This window comes from Amaranthus tricolor, chromosome 1 (assembly GCF_026212465.1).
Source record: "Amaranthus tricolor cultivar Red isolate AtriRed21 chromosome 1, ASM2621246v1, whole genome shotgun sequence".
Lineage (NCBI taxonomy): Eukaryota > Viridiplantae > Streptophyta > Magnoliopsida > Caryophyllales > Amaranthaceae > Amaranthus > Amaranthus tricolor.
In genome coordinates this window covers 13,797,697-13,816,395 of record NC_080047.1, presented here as the reverse complement: position 1 = coordinate 13,816,395, position 18,699 = coordinate 13,797,697, and the positions used below count along the sequence as shown (strand labels likewise).

The window sequence follows — 18,699 nt, the reverse complement described above, 5'->3', positions numbered from 1 at the left end:
GAAAAGCGTAACTTGTTTTAACATATGCAATAAGCTCACAAATAAACTGAAATATTAAAGAGGTATAACCAAAAGCTCTTGTGGCTCAGTGGATAGAGAATCTGAACGTGAAGCAGAAAGTTAGAGGTTTGATGTCTACTGTGCATAGGTATCAGTTAGGGGGTTTCTTGACTGCGCACATCTCTCTTTACTCGCCCCTTGGGGAAACGGGTATGATTTGTCAACATCTTTTAGGAAAAAGAAAAACCCCCATCCGGACTCTGCCTTGTGCGGGATACTGTGAGTGTCCTTCACCTTTTACCTTTATTAAAGAGGTATCGACATCAATTCTAGCAATTGGATAACTTTAGGCAGAAATCGGTCATTAATGGTGAACTTTGTAAACAAATCTAATTATTTTGTCTACTTTAATTTCACAGTCACGCCTTTGACATACGCAAATATTCAAAATACGAACAAACAATTCAATAAAAAGTCATCTCTATTCAACATTCTTTTAAAAGTACTTATAGATTCATTAACGAATCTTCAGTGAACACTTTTGTACATACCTTAATCACAACTTCTATAAGCGGAATATACCGGGTATGATGATGATATTTGTCATAATGGATCATTGAGTGCGGCAGCAATTAAAAAAGCAGAACAAAATAGTAGTTTTACAACAGTTAACTAGGCCAAATTTGCACAGCTAACAAAAACTTAACACTAGCTTGTCTGAATCTAAAAACAGGTCATACCAGTTAGTGATATGCACAATGCAACTAAAGCTATCACTAATCACCTAAACTAACCATCAACATTATTACAGCCACAAATATTAACTAGTAAGGCCATGTTTTCCAGCTTTACACACATCAGACTTCAACACTTGATACAAGTATATCATGATGTTCAGATAGCCTCAAGAATAGTCAGATCACTGTACAACTACAACCACCACCATGCCATATCACGATTCGCATCCGAAGCAAAACCCATATAAACTGCAACATTTACAGAGTATGTATCAGAACATTTGTAGCTTAAACCAAAATAATAGTAAATATCACCAAAATTTTAACATTGGATAAGAAAAGCTTTTGCAGAAGTCTACCACATGCATCATGATCCAATCAATCGCAAACTCGATGTTAAAAACTAATTGTATACAGCCAGAGATTGCAAATGTGCAACCCCTTCTAAAACTAATAGTATCATAAGTCATCCACCCAGGGATCGAACAGGTAAATGTACAAGGTTAACCACCATACGGAACTGAAGATTTTGATATTTTGGTCCAACAAAATACCTACTCACACGGTCACACTAGTTCTAAAAGCAAAGAACATACATGAATTTAAAGAAAATTTTATATAAAGAATTCTAGTAATCTAAGAAATCCTTTATGCTTCAATGGGGTTCATGATATGATACAAACAACATTACTACTTCATCCCTTTAAATTAGCATCATTTAGGAAATAGTTTGTTTATAGGGAAAGGTGAATATTTTGGCTATAAATGAAAGAGAGATTCAATTGCGTGGAATAAATTAAAAGAAAGTGGTGGGTTCATTTCCAAATAGGGAAATGATGCAAAATGAGTGAGGCCGCAAAATAGTAATAAGGCAAAATGAGAGGGACTGGGGGAATAAATAATATCAAATGGGAAATTCCTAGTGTATTATAGCTCGAATATAGCAATCTTGCCACAAAAGAGAAGAAAAGAAACACGAAAGACAAGAAAAAGTGGTGGGCCTCACTATGAAAACGAAGGAGACGGTGAATTTCTATAAATAGATAGATGTACAGTCCATGAACAACCAAATACAGTTCAAATGTTATGTGATTGATATTGCGTTGTTAGAATGAACTTCAACACAACCCATAGTTCTTCTGTAAAGCTACACACACCTCTTACATTAACCCATAATCTCATTCAAGGCAATCAGTTTGATTTCCTGTTGAGGCTCTTCTGCAGTGGTAATATATGATAGACTAAACTTATACCAGAATGTCAGATGGCCATGTCTTGTAGCAGCATATAGCTACACGCCACACCTCTTACATTAACTAAACGTCTCATAACACCTTTTTTTACCTCCTGCAAAGCAAACTGCATCCTATAACTAGCCAAAACAAGGTGTTTCCATAAATAGAAGTATACATACTAAATAGGGAATTACACAGCATACTCACTCCAAAAAGGCTAAAATACCATGTAACAGTACTTGACAACTCTTTCACATGCAGCTAGAAATTAAATAGAGAAACTTTAGAAATCACCAACCAGAATTAAAAGTCTATCAATTCAACGAAATTTCAGGTTCAAACTTTCAGACGCATAACTCATTCACTTCACAATATACTAATAGTACATAAACCACTAGCTACTAATCTATATTCTTGGCACCTCACTACCAAATAACTCAATCCTAGATTTGCTTGATAATATTATTGTTATACCTTTATAAAGTGGCAGCATATTAACAAACTAAAATCAAAGAGATACTTCCCAATCTTTCATATTTTCTTTCCTTGATTGAAGGTGCAAATGATGATTGCTAACAAGACACTACCATATTAAAAATGATTTACAAGAGCAAGGTTGCGTAAATTCAAATCCCCAAACTACACCTTGGTGGAAGCCACTTAATGACATTGAGTAATGAAATATTGTTGTGACTGATTGAGAAAAGATTTTTCTCAAATAAGAGTGGAACTAAATTATAGATCCAAGAGACCTGAATTAAAAACTAATAAATATTAAGATACAGTTAACCTATAAGCAAGTGTCCAAGTTCAAGAAATACGAATACAGGAATATGAATAATTTAAATGAAAAAATATTTATGCTTTATTGAAATTTATATGATTGAAAATCCTTAAGTGTTTTTGTGCTTGTTACTTAGTTAATTCTCTTCTTCAAACTTCAGAATATATCAAGTTTCTCCACCCACCCACTTTCCTTGATGGGCCTCCTCCTTACGGGTTTGTATATCAAAAGAGATGCTCCACTTACAACTTTCCAATGTGAAGCCTTTGGTAGCACGTCAATTACAACAGTGTCACCCATAGTGCAAAATATCGCCACCATATCGCACCAACAAAATTCCTAGTCTTGTCTTTTTTCATGAATTGACGCCTTCAATTTCTCATTTAATGTTTTTAATGTAAATTCTAGACATGATAAAATTAATCATAAATGAGTTTCAAGTCCTCTTACGTAAGCCCTAGAAAATACGTTGGAGGACTGTAAGTATTACAAAATTTGTTGGGTTTTTTCTATTGATTTCAGCAGCAATAAATGCTTACTCTTATAGTTCACGTTTCAGACCCGTTTTCCAGGTCAAGTTATCCTTGCACTACAAAACAAAGAGACCAGTCGAAGGCTCCAAGTGTCAAATAATGTGAAAATAGAACTCAAACCAAAGAATATAAATATATCTCAATATTCATATTTTTATATAAATCAACAATAGAGCATTATCCTCCAAAAGATCATTGAACGGTACTTTTCCACTATGAATTCATCAAAAATCAAAAACCACCAAATCCTGCAAATGGTACTGCTTGAAGTGGTTAAAATACACATAAATATAGTTGCAGTAAGGATGTTCCCGAGAAACCCACAGAAGGAATTTCAATTTTATCAGTGTGTTTAGAGGTCGCCATAAATGGAGTATCCAATAATAATATCAGTCAAAAAGAAAAAACCTACTTTGCTACTCGTTGTTGCTGAATCAAGCCCCACTCTCCAAGTCAAGCTAGTGCTAGAGAATATGGCATCAATAACAACAAGAAAATTTTAAGTACATTGTCATCTTCCTAAAGAGGATTCTATTAGTCAAACATCTAGGAAAGAAAATACATTACCCCATATCATAGTGCTTCTATCCAACAATAACTGTCATATTTTTATTCCAAATACTTGTCACGTAGCAATTAATGTCAGATAATATGCAAGAGCCATAGAACATAACAAAAGAAAGGCCAAAGTGATTGGATGAAAGTGCAAAAGTGGAAAAGAAAAAAAAAACATTAGTGATAATGGTTTTATAATCTTTAGGATGCACAGGTTTAGCAATTAATTCCCTTTAACTTCCAACTGTACGTTACATTGTTAAAAGTCAGTAGCAGACCAATATTATTTCATTGATAGACAATAGAATCATAAATGGGAAATCGATATTACATTCATTTAAAATAAGCATCAAACAGAAAGACAGTCCACATAATCTAATCACGTTCTTACCCAAAATCGCAGCTCGTATCCCATGATATTGGTTGTTTCTGACACTTAGATTGAAGAAGTATCGCTGTCAGAATCTGCAACAAGTCGGATCATATTTAATAAATAAACAATAAAGGATTAAACACAAACTTAACCAATAAGTTCCAAACAAATGGTAGGAGCACCTTTGCAACAAGGAACATAAAGGAGCAGAACAAAAAAAAAAGATTTACTAGGAGTTTAACAATACCACTAGATGAGGATCCAGAATCGCTGCCAGAGCTTTTTGAACTATTTGACTGGATAGGCTTGCCAACTTTCTTTTCATGTTGAGTAGGAGGCAATAAAGGGTCATTTTTCTCTTCTGCTGCTTATATAGTAAACAAAAGACAAATATTAAATATTCTAAAAATGAAAGAACTCACCAGACAAAACTAGTCCTATCATAAAAAAATTCAAAATAAGGTACCAGCTTTGTTTTCCTTTGGTTGTTCCAGGACTAACGGCGCCTCATCCTGCATGCAGACATCATTTTGATTAAAAAGAGACACTAGTAGGCTATATCACATTAAATCAAAAAGAAAAGTAAAAAGAGAAGTGGGTTCATTCCTCACCTCCACAATTGGCTCAGTATCATCTCTAAGCTGGGCTAGCTCAGCCCTTTTAATCTTGCTTAAATTCTTCTTGAAGTTCACCACAAATCTATCCAGCTCCCAAAGAGTCTCAGTGTCAACACTATCAATGTCCACCTCTATCTCATCATCATTTTGACAGAGTGACGGATTCCTTTTCCGAATTATATGGACAACATTGTCAAGCTTCTCTGAGGGTAAATTCTGAAGGTCAGTGCTAAGCTTCTGCTTCTCCACATATGTCATGTCTCTCTTATTAGGGTCTTTTGCCTTTGGCTTCTTAGGAACAGTAGGCCTGCCTATTGGTGCAGAATTTGGATTTTTTGGTTTCACAGCAGGAGCCGTCATAGATTCTGATCTATCCATTTTCTTAGTCATATCAACTGGAGGTGGCCGTAATGGTGGAGCAGAAGGAGTCTTTCTTGATGTTGGAGTCAAAAGACTAGCTTCATAGTCTGCCGAAGCTTTCATCTCGTGCTTATATTCCGCCTCTATACTGCTCCACTTCTCCTCAAAAATTTTAGAGAGTATATCTGCCATTATATGGACATCATGCCCCTTGGGATTATATGTCATTGCATTGTGGAAAGTGAGTCTCACATCCTCAGCAAATTCCTTAGGAGATTTGTACCAATTAGTATTTAACCTGGTCTTAACAGTTCCCAGATCCATTGGATGTTTAATAATTGTAAAATAATCATGCAAACCAAGGCCTTTTACATCAACAGGGGTGTTAAAAACCCATCCATGCTTGTGTTTCATTAACTTATCAAGCAATAAAGTACAGCTCTTGAAAGCCTTACTTGAAGAGTTGCTCATTCCAATTCCAAGTCCCGACTCTCCGTTCTTCTTCCCCATAACCTTCGACTTCTTGTTTGGTTCCGTAGATGGGATTCTTTCCTTACCAAGAATAAAATCTGAATTCTGATAGAACTGATTAGCTTTAGGGGTCCTCTTCTCTTTGTCCATATTTTCACTAGCACCTTGACTAAGTTCAGGAACAGTAATACTCAACTGATCAATCGGCCTACCGTCGTTCCAACCAACAGAACCAACCTCAGAGTGAACTCTTTTCAACTTCACCACATCATTATTACCATCTTCCTCCAAAGACCTTAAACTGCTACCACTACGTTCGAGCTTCTTAACCAAACTCCTAACCAAGTTGAGCTCATCCTCAAGCTTTTTCCTCAGTTCACGTCTCTCCTTCTTTGTCTTATACACCAAACCAATTGAAATCCGGTTATCCACCTGAGAATAACTCATGCCGTCCCCCACCTGTTGACAAAATAGACTTCGAGATGAAAAATCCTCAGAAGCAACTTCAAATCTGTGAAAACCAAGCTCCTTACCAGAATTAAGATCACGCTCAATTTTGGGAATTCTCTTGAGATTTCAACCCTTTGAAAGACTTCCTAAAGTAAACTTTGCGACAAGCCAAAATTTTCCTATTCTTTAAAGCACCACCCTCACCACAAAAATCCCAGTTGTAATTACCCAGCAAAGCATGAACTCTAATTCAAACCATCTTCAACCTCAACAAATTTTATAAAATAGCAAATGTAAAACCCTAGAATTAAAATTTTTTTTTTACAAATTTTAATAGCTAAACCAATTCCAGAACGAATAAGGAGCAAAATAAACTAGGGTTCGTCAAAAAAACAAAAAAAAAATTGTGAATACATACCTGAAAAACAACCGAATCCGCTGGATCTCCAAGTTTCCTCTCCCTAATTTTTTTGAACCGAGAAGAACGGTAGACTCGAGTCTACAGCGATGTTAGTTGGGAGTTGACTAAATAGCGCGTCCCAATCACGCTCCAATTTGAATGCAAATCCTTACGCACGTGAATAGCACGTGGTAGCCTGTAGTGAAGAACAGTAGAGTATGCTTACTGCTTAGTTAGAAATCATCGGCGCGTTGTTAACTTGTGACCGGAACTAATCGGTAATCTCAATGACATTGACAACGACTTTGCATTGAAGAGCACCAACACATCCCAATTTGAGCTACTAACACCTGGGATTGACACGATGATTCGATTTTAAAAGTATAATTAATTGAGATAGAAATTTTAATTTTAAACGAATTGAAATGTATGATTTAAAATTAATGTGATTACGAATTAACACCTTTATACGTAAGATTTAATTCGGTTTTATGGAAAAAAACAGAAAGAAAATTGTGAAAATAACTTTATATTTGTTTAGCTAGGGTTAATAAAAATGGCACTAGAGTTAAGTTGAAAACTAGATTATTTCCTCAAGTGATACACGGTGATTTGTTGTTAATCTCTAAATTGAAATTATCAATATATAAAGTGTTTGTTACTTTATAAAAAGTATTAATTACATTATACATTGTAGTTAAACTTTCAAAATATTTGTTTTTGGTGTTATAAAATTATTGTAACATTTTCAGATGAAGTGTGAGCAATAAAAATTGAAGTGTTTTAGTTTATATGAATAGCTAATGAACTATTGTTAGAACATTAGAGATGAAGAATCATTAAAAAATTTGTTAATATTGTATAAATTGTGCATTAATTGTCAAACATTTTTCAACTCCAAATAATTATCAACATGGATAATAAACTTATTTAAAATAAGAGTAGTAATTAAAGAATATTAAATGTGACTACAAATATGTGCTAATGACTATGACATCATGGTATTTTGGATGGAACATCTTTTAAAAGAAAGTGTCATATAGGCAATTTTGATGAAGACGATAAGAATGATGTTTTGCTTTCTTTTTTTTTTTTTTTTTAAAAAAAAGAAGCGATGTTTATTTCTCCTTGTTAACACATAAATAATGTTACGGGATGAATAATAATATATTGATATGACACACAAATCAAATAGTATAAGTAAATATACCTTAAATGAGTAGGTTAGTGTATTGTCTTCTACATGAGTGACTAGGGTTTGAAACCCACGAAATGCATTTTACTTTAAAAAAAATTAAACACTCAACCGTAAGCGTAGTGGTCCCTTGACCAGCTTTAACACGCAGTAGTAAAAATGGCAGTAAAAAGAAGGAGATTGTGATTGAGGAGAATGGGAGGGGTTTTGCATTCGAGTATTGAAGAAGCTTCATCAATGAAGGTTTTGCAACAAAGAGTTGAGGTTTTAGGTGTAAAAGGTGGAGTTTGAATTTTTTATTGAATAAAAAAAGTGTATTTGGATTACTTGTAAAATATCCAATAAAAAAAACTAGCCTTAAAATTAAACTACCGAGTTCAGCCTATTGATGTGGTAAAAAGCAAAATTGAGCACAACCAAAACAATAATTCCATAGAAAATTCTATTTGGTATTCGTGAATTATAATGACATCTATTCACAACTTACAAATTTCAATGCTTAGCACATTTTATATTGTGATTGAAATTGTATGACTCTAGCTCAATTCCTTTCCAAATTTTAAATTTGCCAAATATAATATCCGGTTAATTCAACATTTGAAAATGGAAAATGAATCTCAATTTGCTGAAAAAAAATACCCCAAAAATTCTTTTCTAGAGCCGGACTATCTATCTCTCTCACTAGCGGGTGTTGAGCTTCCGGACGCTAGACAGGGCTCTAAAAATGGTGGAACATTTCTATCACATTTCATCCTATCTGGTAGTCCTATGCATTAGTCAATAGTCATCATGTTGTGCAGGATTTTAAACAGGTCTAACAGGAATCCAGATAATTCAAGTCGGGACATAGGCCATTCAAATAATTGCCCGACTACCCGGGTACCCGGTCATGAACACGCCTAAACATAGTTCTACAATCATACCATTACCATGGACATTACATGTTTCATTTAACTACAATACAACAAATTACATCAGCTAACAAACACTTCACATCTAACTTGTCTGAAACTAGAAACAGGTCATACCAGTTAGCAATATACACTATAACAAAGGCTAACACTAATCACATAACTAACCATTAACATTCTTGCAACAAATATATCCTACGCAGGCCGAGTCGTACACCTTTTGCATCAGACTTCGACACTTCATACGAGTCCAGCATGATACTGAGATAGGTCAAGAATAGTCCGAATAACTGTACAACAAGTACAACCACCACCATAACACGATTCGCATCTAAAGCAAAACCCATAAACTGCAACATTTACAAAGTATGTATCAGAACATTCGTAGATTAAACAAAAATAAACTTCCTCCGTTTCATATTCCAAATTGGGTGTTTCTTTTTGTACGTTACATTTGAAATCTTTATCTAATGGGTTGAGAAACGAATAAAACAATTTCATTGGTCTACTAATTTAATAGAAGATTGCAACTCCTATCTATTACTTACCCAATTAACAATATCGAATTTAAATAACCCTCATTCCAAAGTTTATCTCTAATTTCTAATTCCAATTATAGTATAAAACATGAAGGAAAACATTCCATAATTACTTCTATAAATTATTGTGCAAGATACCCGACACAACCAACATTGTGAAACGGGGGAGTAGTTAATTTCACCAACCAAACACAATCAATGGCAAACAAGTTAAAAACTAATTGTATACAGCCAAAGAGCAAATGTGCAACACCCTCTAAGAATTAATAGTATCATAAGTCACCACCCTGGAACCGAACAGGCAAATGTACACGGTTAACGACCATACAGAACATAATGTTTTGAAAGTTTGGTCCAACAAAAGACCTGTTCACACTAGTTCTAAAAGTGAAGAACATACAAGAATCTAAAGCAAGTTTTATATAGGGAAAATTAATATAAGAAACCCCTTGTGCTTCACTAGGTGACATGATATGATAAAAGGTAAAAGGTAAATGACCATCCCAGTATCCCACACAAGGCAAGGCCCGGGTAGAGGGTTTTTCTTTTTCCTAAAAGAGGCGGACATACCTTACCCAGTACAGTCAAGGAGGAAATAAAGAGGAATGCGCGCAGTCAAGAAACCCCCCACATGATATGATAAGACAAAACATTAAAATAATATCAAAACGGAATATTCCTAGTGTACATCGCTCATACATAGAAATATTGCCATAAACGGAAAGGAAAGGATACAAAAGTCAAGAAAAAGTGGTGAAAATCACTAGGAAAGCATAAGAAATGGGTGAATTTTTTCAGATAGATAGTCTAGGAACATCAATATACAGTTCAAATGTCATACGATACAGCATTGTTAAATTGATATATCGACCCACGGACCCAGAGTTCCTTTGTAAAAGATGTAGCAAAGCCCTAACATGTAGCCATGCACAAATACAAAGAAAAGAAAAAACTGAATTCTCAACAGTCATGAGTAGCAAAATAGCAATGCAAGCAGATACAGTTAGTCTAGCATCCCTAAAACAAACTTTGAAGTCTTTCCCACAATCTAGTCTAGTCTAGTAATAAAAATGATTAACTAGCAACATTACTTGGTACCACAAAAATCTTACACACATCCATAGTGCCAAAATATCACCAACATCACCGTATCGCGACCATATAGTAAATAAACATTTTTTTTAGCTTAACACGATATAAATACATAGGCAGAAACAATTACATTGGCCGTGAAAGTAATTACAAGACCTCCACCGAAACCGCATTATTGCACTCGTTAAAAGCCCTTCTGACACTATGATAAGTCCCAACATCGGTCCAACTTTTCTAAAGTATCAGTCTTTCTATTAAGCAGCAATCTCATATTCTCATTAAAGGCAAGCAGTTTGATAACCTACGAGGCTCTTTTGTAGTAGGAAATATATAGTAGACGCAACTAATACAAAAAAGTCAGATGGCCAAGTCCCAGAGCAGTACGATTACATGCAACACCCCTTAAATTAACTAGACATCTCATAACAACTTTTTTCAATCCCTGCCAAGCAAACGACATCCTATAACTTGCCAAAAGAAGGTCTTCTACAACTCGAATGCTTCATAATTGATACACACTAGATATGGAACCACACAGCATACTTGCTCCAAAAAAGGGTACATAACATGCAACACTACATGACAAATTTTTCACATTCCACTGGCAGTTAACTATATACACCATTTCTATATAACCATTCCCAGAAACTTCAGAAATCAGTAATTCAAAACTGGAAGTCCATCCCAATATGTTATTTCAGGTTCAACAAACTTCCAGCAGCATTACTCATCCACGTTACAATACAGAAAAGAGGCCATTAGTAAAGCAGTCACATGTCCAAATAACTCATTCCTAGATTTGCTTGATGATATTACTTTTAATACCTTTACAAAAATGGCAGACCTATTAACCAGCCGAAATCAAAGATTTATAGTTTCTTAGTTTTGGATTATGATAGACTATAATAAAATGACTCGTTAAATCATGTGCACTTATAATTCAAGTAAATTTGCAAATAATGTTGCTATCAAGGGTCAATTATAACCACCTCTTTGGTTGCAGCCTAGGTTTGGGGTAATCAAATTTTGTTGTGGTTGATTAACGAGAACTATGATGTTGAACTCAAACTTGTCAGATTAATTTATAGATCCAAGAGACCTGTATGGAATACTAATAACTAAACAATAAAGTGGACCTATAAGTAAGGAGTTCGAGAGATATGGATATAGGGACATGAACAATCTAACGACAGAAACTTTTATATCTATCGAAATTTTTGCGATTGAAAAATCCGTAAGTTTTTATCGTGCTTGTTCGTTAGTTAATTCTCTCTTTTTGAATTACAACCTCATCAATTACCAAAAAAAATGGAAATACCTAGGAAAGGAGACGCATTCTGCCTAGGCATATATCAATTTTCTCCACTCCCCCACTTTCTCTCATGGACGTCCTCTTTACCAGATTGTATATTAAGAAAGAAACTCCACGTACGACTTTCCAATGAGAAGCCTTTAGTAGCCAGCCAATCACAGCAGCAAGTGGCATCCATAATGCAAACTATCACTACCTATATTATGCAACAAAAGTCCTAATGTTCCTTGCTTCAATTCATGAACTGGAGCATTCAATATCTCATTTAATGTTTTTAATGAAGACTCTTAACACATGGTCCAAATCAGTCATAAATGCATTTAAAGTCCTCATACCGTCATCGGTGAGCCCTGGAAAGGCACGTTGAGGGACTAATTATAATGAACTTTATTTGGTTTCATTCTATTTGCGTAGCAATAAATACATACTCTCGTAGTTTACCATTCAGACCTGTATTCCAGTTTAAGTTGTGTCAATGTTTGCACTACAAGACAAAGAGACAAGTCCAAGCATCAAAGAATCTAAAAATGGAACTCAAAAGCATATAAACATACCTCATTATCTATATTGCTAACTAAATCAACAATAGAACATTATCCACCGATTAACAAAAGATCACTCAAAGGTGATCTTCCATTATGAATTCATTCAAAAGCAAAAAAAACAAAAAATCTTGCAAATGTGTGCATGTAGTGGTCAAAATAATGTTACCTAGAATGAAATTCGATCTAATACAAGAAATGGAAGCGAAAACAAAACGTTAATTTTAGAGTTTGGGGATGTGGGGAACATAGGTACAAATTTATTTTTAACAAAAATAATGAGTAAAAAAAGGCAAGAAAAGGAAAAGACTAAAAAGAAAAGAAGGGAAAAAAAATAAGGGCTTTAAAATTAATAATTATTATATGTTATTGGGCTTAAAAAAAATCATTTGGAGAATGTAGTTTCGGAAAAAAAGATTCCGACATTTCCCAAATGAGATTTGGTAGGAAGTTTCAGGTTTTGTGTAACTATGAGTTAAAATACACATAATTATGCAATCTTAACCCCAGATGTTGCAAGGCGGTTTTTGAGGGACCCACAGAAAATGTAATAGGATCATAGGCTATAGAATTAGGGATTTTAATAATAAAATAATTATAAAAATAAGACCTACTTTTCGACCCAATGCCACTAAATCAAGCCTTGCTCCCCAACTCCAACTTGAGCAAGAGATTATGATATCAATCATAACTAGAAAATGAATAAAGTTGTTCCAAAATTTCAAGTAAATTCCCATCTCCCTAGAAAAGAATTTGATGCCAAACTTCCAAAAACATACCACATTGTTTCTATCCAACATCAATTGTCAATGCTTTTATTTCATATACTAGTCAAGTATCAACTAATGTCTAATATTAATAATAATAGTATGCAGGAGCCATAAAAAGCAAAAAAGAAAACTACAGTGATTGTGTGAAACTACAAAATGTGGACAACCCATAATTAGTAATGGTTTGCTATTCTTACCTTTCCCAAACATCAAAATAATATAGGATGTAGGGATGTAGCTAATTATCCACTTTAACTTGCAAGCATACGTTACATTTTAATGTTCAGTAACAGCCTAATATAGTTTTATGTATAGACAATAATATCATAGATGGAAGTTATAAATAGATCCATTTAAAATAAACATCAAGCAAAAAAGTTGACATAATCTAATCACATTCTTACCCCAAATCGAAGCTCATATCCCATGATATTTGTTGTTTATGACACTTAGATGGATGAATTATCACTGTCGGATTCTGCAGCAATTTAAGATCATATTCAATAAATAAACAATAAAGAATTTAACACAAACTTGAACCAATAAGCTCCAAAAAAATGGTAGGAGCACCTTTGCAAAAAGGAACATAAGGGAGCAGAACAAAAACAGATTTTACTAAGAGTTTAACAGTACCACTAGATGAAGATCCAGAATCACTGCCAGAGCTTTTTGAACTATTTGAAAGGCTCGGCTTGCCAGCTTTCTTTTCACTTTGAGTTGGAGGCAATAAAGGGTCATTTTTCTCTTCAGCTGCATATGTAGTAAACAAAAGATAAAAAAAAACAGATGTTTAGAAAGTAAAAGAACACACAGGATAAAAGTTGGTATTAAACAAAAAAATTATAAGAAATATGGTACCATCTATGTTTTCCTTTGGTTGTTCCAGGATTAATGGTGCCTCATCCTGCATGCAGACATCATATTGATTAATAAGAGACATCATTTAGCTGGATAACCTTAAATCAAACAGTAAAAAGGGATGTGGGTTTATTACTCGCCTCCGCATTTGGCTCAGTATCCTCTCTAACCTGGGCTAGCTCAGCTCTCTTCATCTTGCTTAAACTCTTCTTAAAGTTCATCACAAATCTATCCAGCTCCCAAAGAGTCTCAGTGTCAACACTATCAATGTCCACCTCTATCTCATCGTCGTTTTGACAGAGTGATGGATTCCTTTTCCGAATTATGTGGACAACATTATCAAGCTTCTCCGAGGGTAAATTCTGCAGGTCATTGCTAAGCTTCTGCTTCTCCGCATATGTCATGTCTCTCTTATTAGGGTCTTTTGCCTTTGGCTTCTTAGGAACAGTGGGCCTGCCTATTGGTGCAGAATTTGGATTTTTTGGTTTCACAGCAGGAGTAACCATAGATTCTGATCCATCCAGTGTCTTAGTCATATCAACACGAGCAGGCAGCAATGTTGGAGCAGGTGGAGCCTTTCTTGATGTTGGAGTCAAAAGACTAGCTTCATAGTCTGCCGAAGCTTTCATCTCGTGCGTATATTCCGCCTCTATACTGCTCCACTTCTCCTCAAAAATTTTAGAGAGTATATCTGCCATTATATGGACATCATGCCCCTTGGGATTATATGTCATTGCATTGTGGAAAGTGAGTCTTACATCCTCAGCAAATTCCTTAGGAGATTTGTACCAATTGGTATTTAACCTAGTCTTAACAGTACCCAAATCCATTGGGTGTTTAATAATTGTAAAATAATCATGTAATCCAAGGGCTTTCACATCAACAGGGGTGTTAAACACCCATCCATGCTTGTGTTTCATTAACTTATCAAGCAATAAAATACAGCTCTTAAAAACCTTACTCGATGAGTTGCTCATCCCAATTCCAGATCCCGAGACCCCATTCTTCTTCCCCATAACCTTTGACTTCTTGTTTGGTTCTGTAGGTGGGATTTTTTCCTTACCAAGAATAAAATCCGAACTCTGATAGAACTGATTAGCTTTAGGGGTCCTCTTATCTTTGTCCATATTTTCACTAGCACCTTGACCAAGTTCAGGCACAGTAATACTCAACTGATCAATTAGCCTACCATCATTCCACCCCACAGAACCAACCTCAGAGTGAACTCTTTTTAACTTCACCACATCATTATTACCATCTTCTTCCAAAGACCTTAAACTGTTACCACTACGTTCGAGCTTCTTAACCAAGCTCCTAACCAAATTTAGCTCATCCTCAAGCTTTTTCCTAAGTTCACGTTTCTCCTTCTTTGTCTTATACACCAAACTGATCGAAACCCGGTTTCCCACCTGAGAATAACTCATACCGTTTCTCAACTGTTGACTCAAACGATTCCGGGATGAAGAATCCTCAGAAGTAACCTCAAACCTATTAAAACCAAGCTCCTTGCTAGAATCAAGCTCTAAATTATGTGAATTTTCTAGAGTTTTCAACCCTTTGACAGATTTCCTAGAGTAAACTTTGCTATCAGCCCAATTTTTCCTATCCTTTAAAGTACCACCAATACTGCAACCATCATCCCCAGCAATCCCAGTTGCCATTACCCAGAAAAACCTAAACTTTAATTTCAAACCATCTTCAACTTCAAAAATTTATAGTACAGAAAATTCGAAACCCTAAAACATAATTTTTGACAAATTTAAACAGAAAAACCTATTCCAGCAAGAAAAATGAACAAATAAATCTAGGGTTCTCCGTAAAAATTGATAAAACTTGTGCATTCATACCTGGGAAACAACCGAATCCTTTCGATCTCCAAGTTATCTCTTACTAATATTGCTTTTTGCCGTCTAACGGTTCAACTGAGAAGAACGGTAGAGTGTACAGCGATGTCAGGTGTGACTTGTGAGTTGAATACATGGCACGTAACTCACACGCTCTAATTTGAATGCACTGCTTACGCACGTCAATAGCACGTGGTAGCTAGTAGTGACTAGTGAATCAGTGAGTGTATCACTCATACTTCCATTGCTGATTGCACCCATGTAGATAAGGGATAACAATTACATTTGCAATCCATTCTTATTGGACTTTATCTGAGGAAAAAAATACGATTCAAATAAAAAAGTTTGGTAATTCAACTTAAATCTGATTTCAGAATAACTCTGACATCCAACTTGATTTGACATTGTGTTTCAACTTCATTTTTATCCTAATATTTAAGAGTATAGTTTATTTTGCACAAATTTATAGTATGTTTTAAAATTGATAAAAACATATTAATGTGTTTATATTATGCTATTTTTTTATTTTAAGATTTTATCAAGTCTGACTTGTTAATTGAGAGTCGCAATTGATCAAATTTGATCCATCAATAATTACCAAAATTGATTATAAAACAAAGTTAGATTAATTAAGTAAAACAATTTTAATTAATGGTTAAAAAGGACGACAATATCTAGCATACATAGAAATAAAGTTCTAATCGATGACTATTTGAACATTAATCAGATTGATGAGATATTTAAGTAATAAGTACACACAAGACTCACAATTTACCTTATCTAAAATATCGTATTCAAAACCCATTTGAACATCTGAAATCTCAAATGTACAAATCCATGTATAATGAGGTATAAAAGTGATTTACAAAGGCTCAATAAATATTTTTATTTGAAGTAGAATTCGCAAATACTCCTTTTATTTGAAAGTCGTTATGAATTTACATATAGTTAAAAAATACTTTATACGTTCCTTTTTATTTGTCCAATTTAGTTTTTTACTTTAAGAGAGAAATTTAAACAGGTTTTTAAGGGATATACTTATGTTCAAGATAAAATATATTCATGTAAGATCTTGTAGATTCATCTTTATACATAGTTTCGAATTATACAATTTTAAAAAATTGTGATGCATATTTTTAGATATTGAGGCTCAAACTTACTTTGAAACTCATATAAAAAGTAAAGTAGACAAATAAAAAAGAATAAAGTGATTAATATTTAAAAATAAATGTCATAATTTGACTCCTTTGAGGTAGAGGTGTTCATTCGGTTGATCGGGTCGGTTTCGGACGGGTGTTATTCGGTTCGGTTGCATTTCGAATCGATTATTTTTCGGCTGTGTGTTACAACGGGTCACACTCGGGTCGAGTCGGTTAGTCACGGTTCGGTTAGAGATCGGTTATTCAAGCTATCGGGTTAGCATCAGTTCGGTGTCGGTTGAAGTTCGTGTCGAGTGTCAATCAGTCTCGGGTTGTCATCGATTACTAATTGGTTCGGTTTTTTCGGGTACAGATCGGGTTCGAGCTTTATTTTTCAAGTAGTTATCGGTTACGGATAACTATTGATCGGGTCAATATCGAAATAAGTTAATAGTCAGGTTTTTAATTGATGTATGCTCATTTACTTACAAAAAATAATTACCGATTGTTTTATCAGATATAGCAGATAGGGGTGTCAAACAGGTCGGGTTGGGTCACTTTCAGGTTCGGATCATATAAAAATGGGTCAATAAACCCTTAACCTGAACCTGACCCATTTAATTAATGGGTCAAAAATTGAAACCCCGACCTGATCTGTAGCAGATCGGATCAACCTGCTAATGACCAATTTAACCTACTTTTTTTTTTAGGTCATTAAATTCATATATTTCAGGTCATTTGACCCATTTAACCTTAATTAAAGGCTTCCTCCAAAAATAAACGTATGCCACTTAATGCAGCGAGCACACGGTATTCTTTAGTAAAAGGCAAAAGAATAGTTCGCTTTGTGCTCACGGCGTGACTGCGTAAGTTGGTATGAGATCTGTGGAAGTGATTTAAAGGATTTTTCTTTTATTAGTATCTTTCATAGCCGATGTGAGACAACTTCCTTTGTTATTGAAAGTCATCTTCAGCTGACAAATCCCACTGACAACTTCTTTTCTTATTGAAAGTCATCTTCAGCTGGCAAATCCCTCAATACATGGTAATTGGTATTATCTTAGTTTTACGAAGTATTTGGCAAATGTTGATCCGTCTTAAATTTAATAAATGGGTTAAACAGGTTTTTTTCGGGTTTAAATATTCAACCTGAACCTAACCCATTTAATAAACAGATCAGGTCGGGTTGACCCATTTAATTAATTGGGTCAAAAATCTAAACCCAAACCCACTAATTTCGAGTCGGTTTCAGATCAGGTTAGCAGGTCGGGTCAGCTTTTGCCAGCCCTAATATTAGGCAAACCAATTTATTTCAATTAGTTTATATATATATATATATATATATATATATATATATATATATATATATATATATATATATATATATATATATTATATATATATATATATATATATATATATATATATATATATATATATATATATATATATATATATATATATTCTGTATGCAATCTCTTCTGTATAGAACTTGTGTTCTTCCTTTTTCCGTATTATTAGAAAACTGAAATTGGACTTAATTTGCTAAAATTAGGTGAAAATTTGATTCGGATTTATAACAGTTCGATTTACAATCGGTTCGGGTTTGTATCAGTTCGGGTTAAAAACAGTTCGATTAATAATCGATCGGGTTTGTATCAGTTTGGGTTAAAAACAGTTCGATCTTAATCGGTTTTAGTCAGGTTACATTCGGTTACGTGCATAATTCGGGTCGGATTTGACTCGGGTCGATCACTGTTCAGTTCGGGTAACATTGGTTAAGGTTTATATGTCGGTTATAAAATTCGGTTGCAGTTCGAGTTCGATTTTGCCCTTTTCGGTTATCAAACGGTTCGAGTGAAGTATCGGTTCGGGTAATTGCGGTTCGGTAAACCTAAAAAACTTACATTATTTCGGGTCGGATAATTTTCGATTCCGGGTCGGATTTTCGGGTCGGGTTTGTTTTGAACAGCTCTACTTTG

The 18,699-nt window shown here is 34.5% G+C and overlaps 2 protein-coding genes and 1 non-coding gene across 8 annotated transcripts; all 3 read right to left on the bottom strand.

The window, feature by feature from the left end:
• Positions 1-463: 463 nt before the first annotated feature.
• Positions 464-6,855, bottom strand: LOC130815242 (transcription factor GTE4-like). Of its 6 annotated transcripts, XM_057681648.1 has the most exons (7): positions 6,534-6,684; positions 6,199-6,381; positions 4,829-6,124; positions 4,684-4,729; positions 4,465-4,581; positions 4,236-4,309; positions 464-986 (listed from the first exon to the last, which is right to left on the bottom strand). In XM_057681648.1, the coding sequence occupies exons 3-6, from the start codon at positions 6,110-6,112 to the stop codon at positions 4,281-4,283; spliced, it is 1,476 nt and encodes a 491-aa protein (XP_057537631.1). In that variant the 5' UTR covers positions 6,113-6,124; positions 6,199-6,381; positions 6,534-6,684; the 3' UTR covers positions 464-986; positions 4,236-4,280. The 6 variants fall into 6 exon arrangements, with proteins under 6 accessions (XP_057537631.1, XP_057537639.1, XP_057537647.1 ...); XM_057681656.1 differs by having other exon boundaries at positions 4,829-6,374; positions 6,534-6,855; XM_057681664.1 differs by lacking the exon at positions 6,199-6,381 and having other exon boundaries at positions 6,534-6,855.
• Positions 6,856-8,512: 1,657 nt separating this feature from the next.
• On the bottom strand, positions 8,513-15,945 carry LOC130815233 (transcription factor GTE4-like). The gene is made up of 5 exons (XM_057681629.1): positions 13,875-15,945; positions 13,735-13,780; positions 13,510-13,626; positions 13,281-13,354; positions 8,513-8,971 (listed from the first exon to the last, which is right to left on the bottom strand). The coding sequence occupies exons 1-4, from the start codon at positions 15,393-15,395 to the stop codon at positions 13,326-13,328; spliced, it is 1,713 nt and encodes a 570-aa protein (XP_057537612.1). The 5' UTR covers positions 15,396-15,945; the 3' UTR covers positions 8,513-8,971; positions 13,281-13,325.
• Positions 15,946-17,465: 1,520 nt separating this feature from the next.
• On the bottom strand, positions 17,466-17,581 carry LOC130801377 (U5 spliceosomal RNA). Its single transcript, XR_009039579.1, has one exon. It is a non-coding gene; the product is annotated as a U5 spliceosomal RNA (small nuclear RNA).
• Between the last annotated feature and the right edge of the window lie 1,118 nt (positions 17,582-18,699).

Excerpts from the sequence above, each read along its gene's own strand:
- LOC130815242 (XM_057681656.1), bottom strand. The coding sequence starts at position 6,112 with ATGAGTTATTCTCAGGTGGATAACCGGATTTCAATTGGTTTGGTGTAT. Across the intron at positions 4,582-4,683 it reads ACCAAAGGAAAACAAAGCTG|CAGAAGAGAAAAATGACCCT; the intron begins GTACCTTATTTT and ends CTATATAAGCAG. Across the intron at positions 4,310-4,464 it reads TTCTGGATCCTCATCTAGTG|ATTCTGACAGCGATACTTCT; the intron begins GTATTGTTAAAC and ends GACTTGTTGCAG.
- LOC130815233 (XM_057681629.1), bottom strand. The coding sequence starts at position 15,395 with ATGGCAACTGGGATTGCTGGGGATGATGGTTGCAGTATTGGTGGTACT. Across the intron at positions 13,781-13,874 it reads ATACTGAGCCAAATGCGGAG|GATGAGGCACCATTAATCCT; the intron begins GCGAGTAATAAA and ends GTCTGCATGCAG. Across the intron at positions 13,627-13,734 it reads ACCAAAGGAAAACATAGATG|CTGAAGAGAAAAATGACCCT; the intron begins GTACCATATTTC and ends CTACATATGCAG.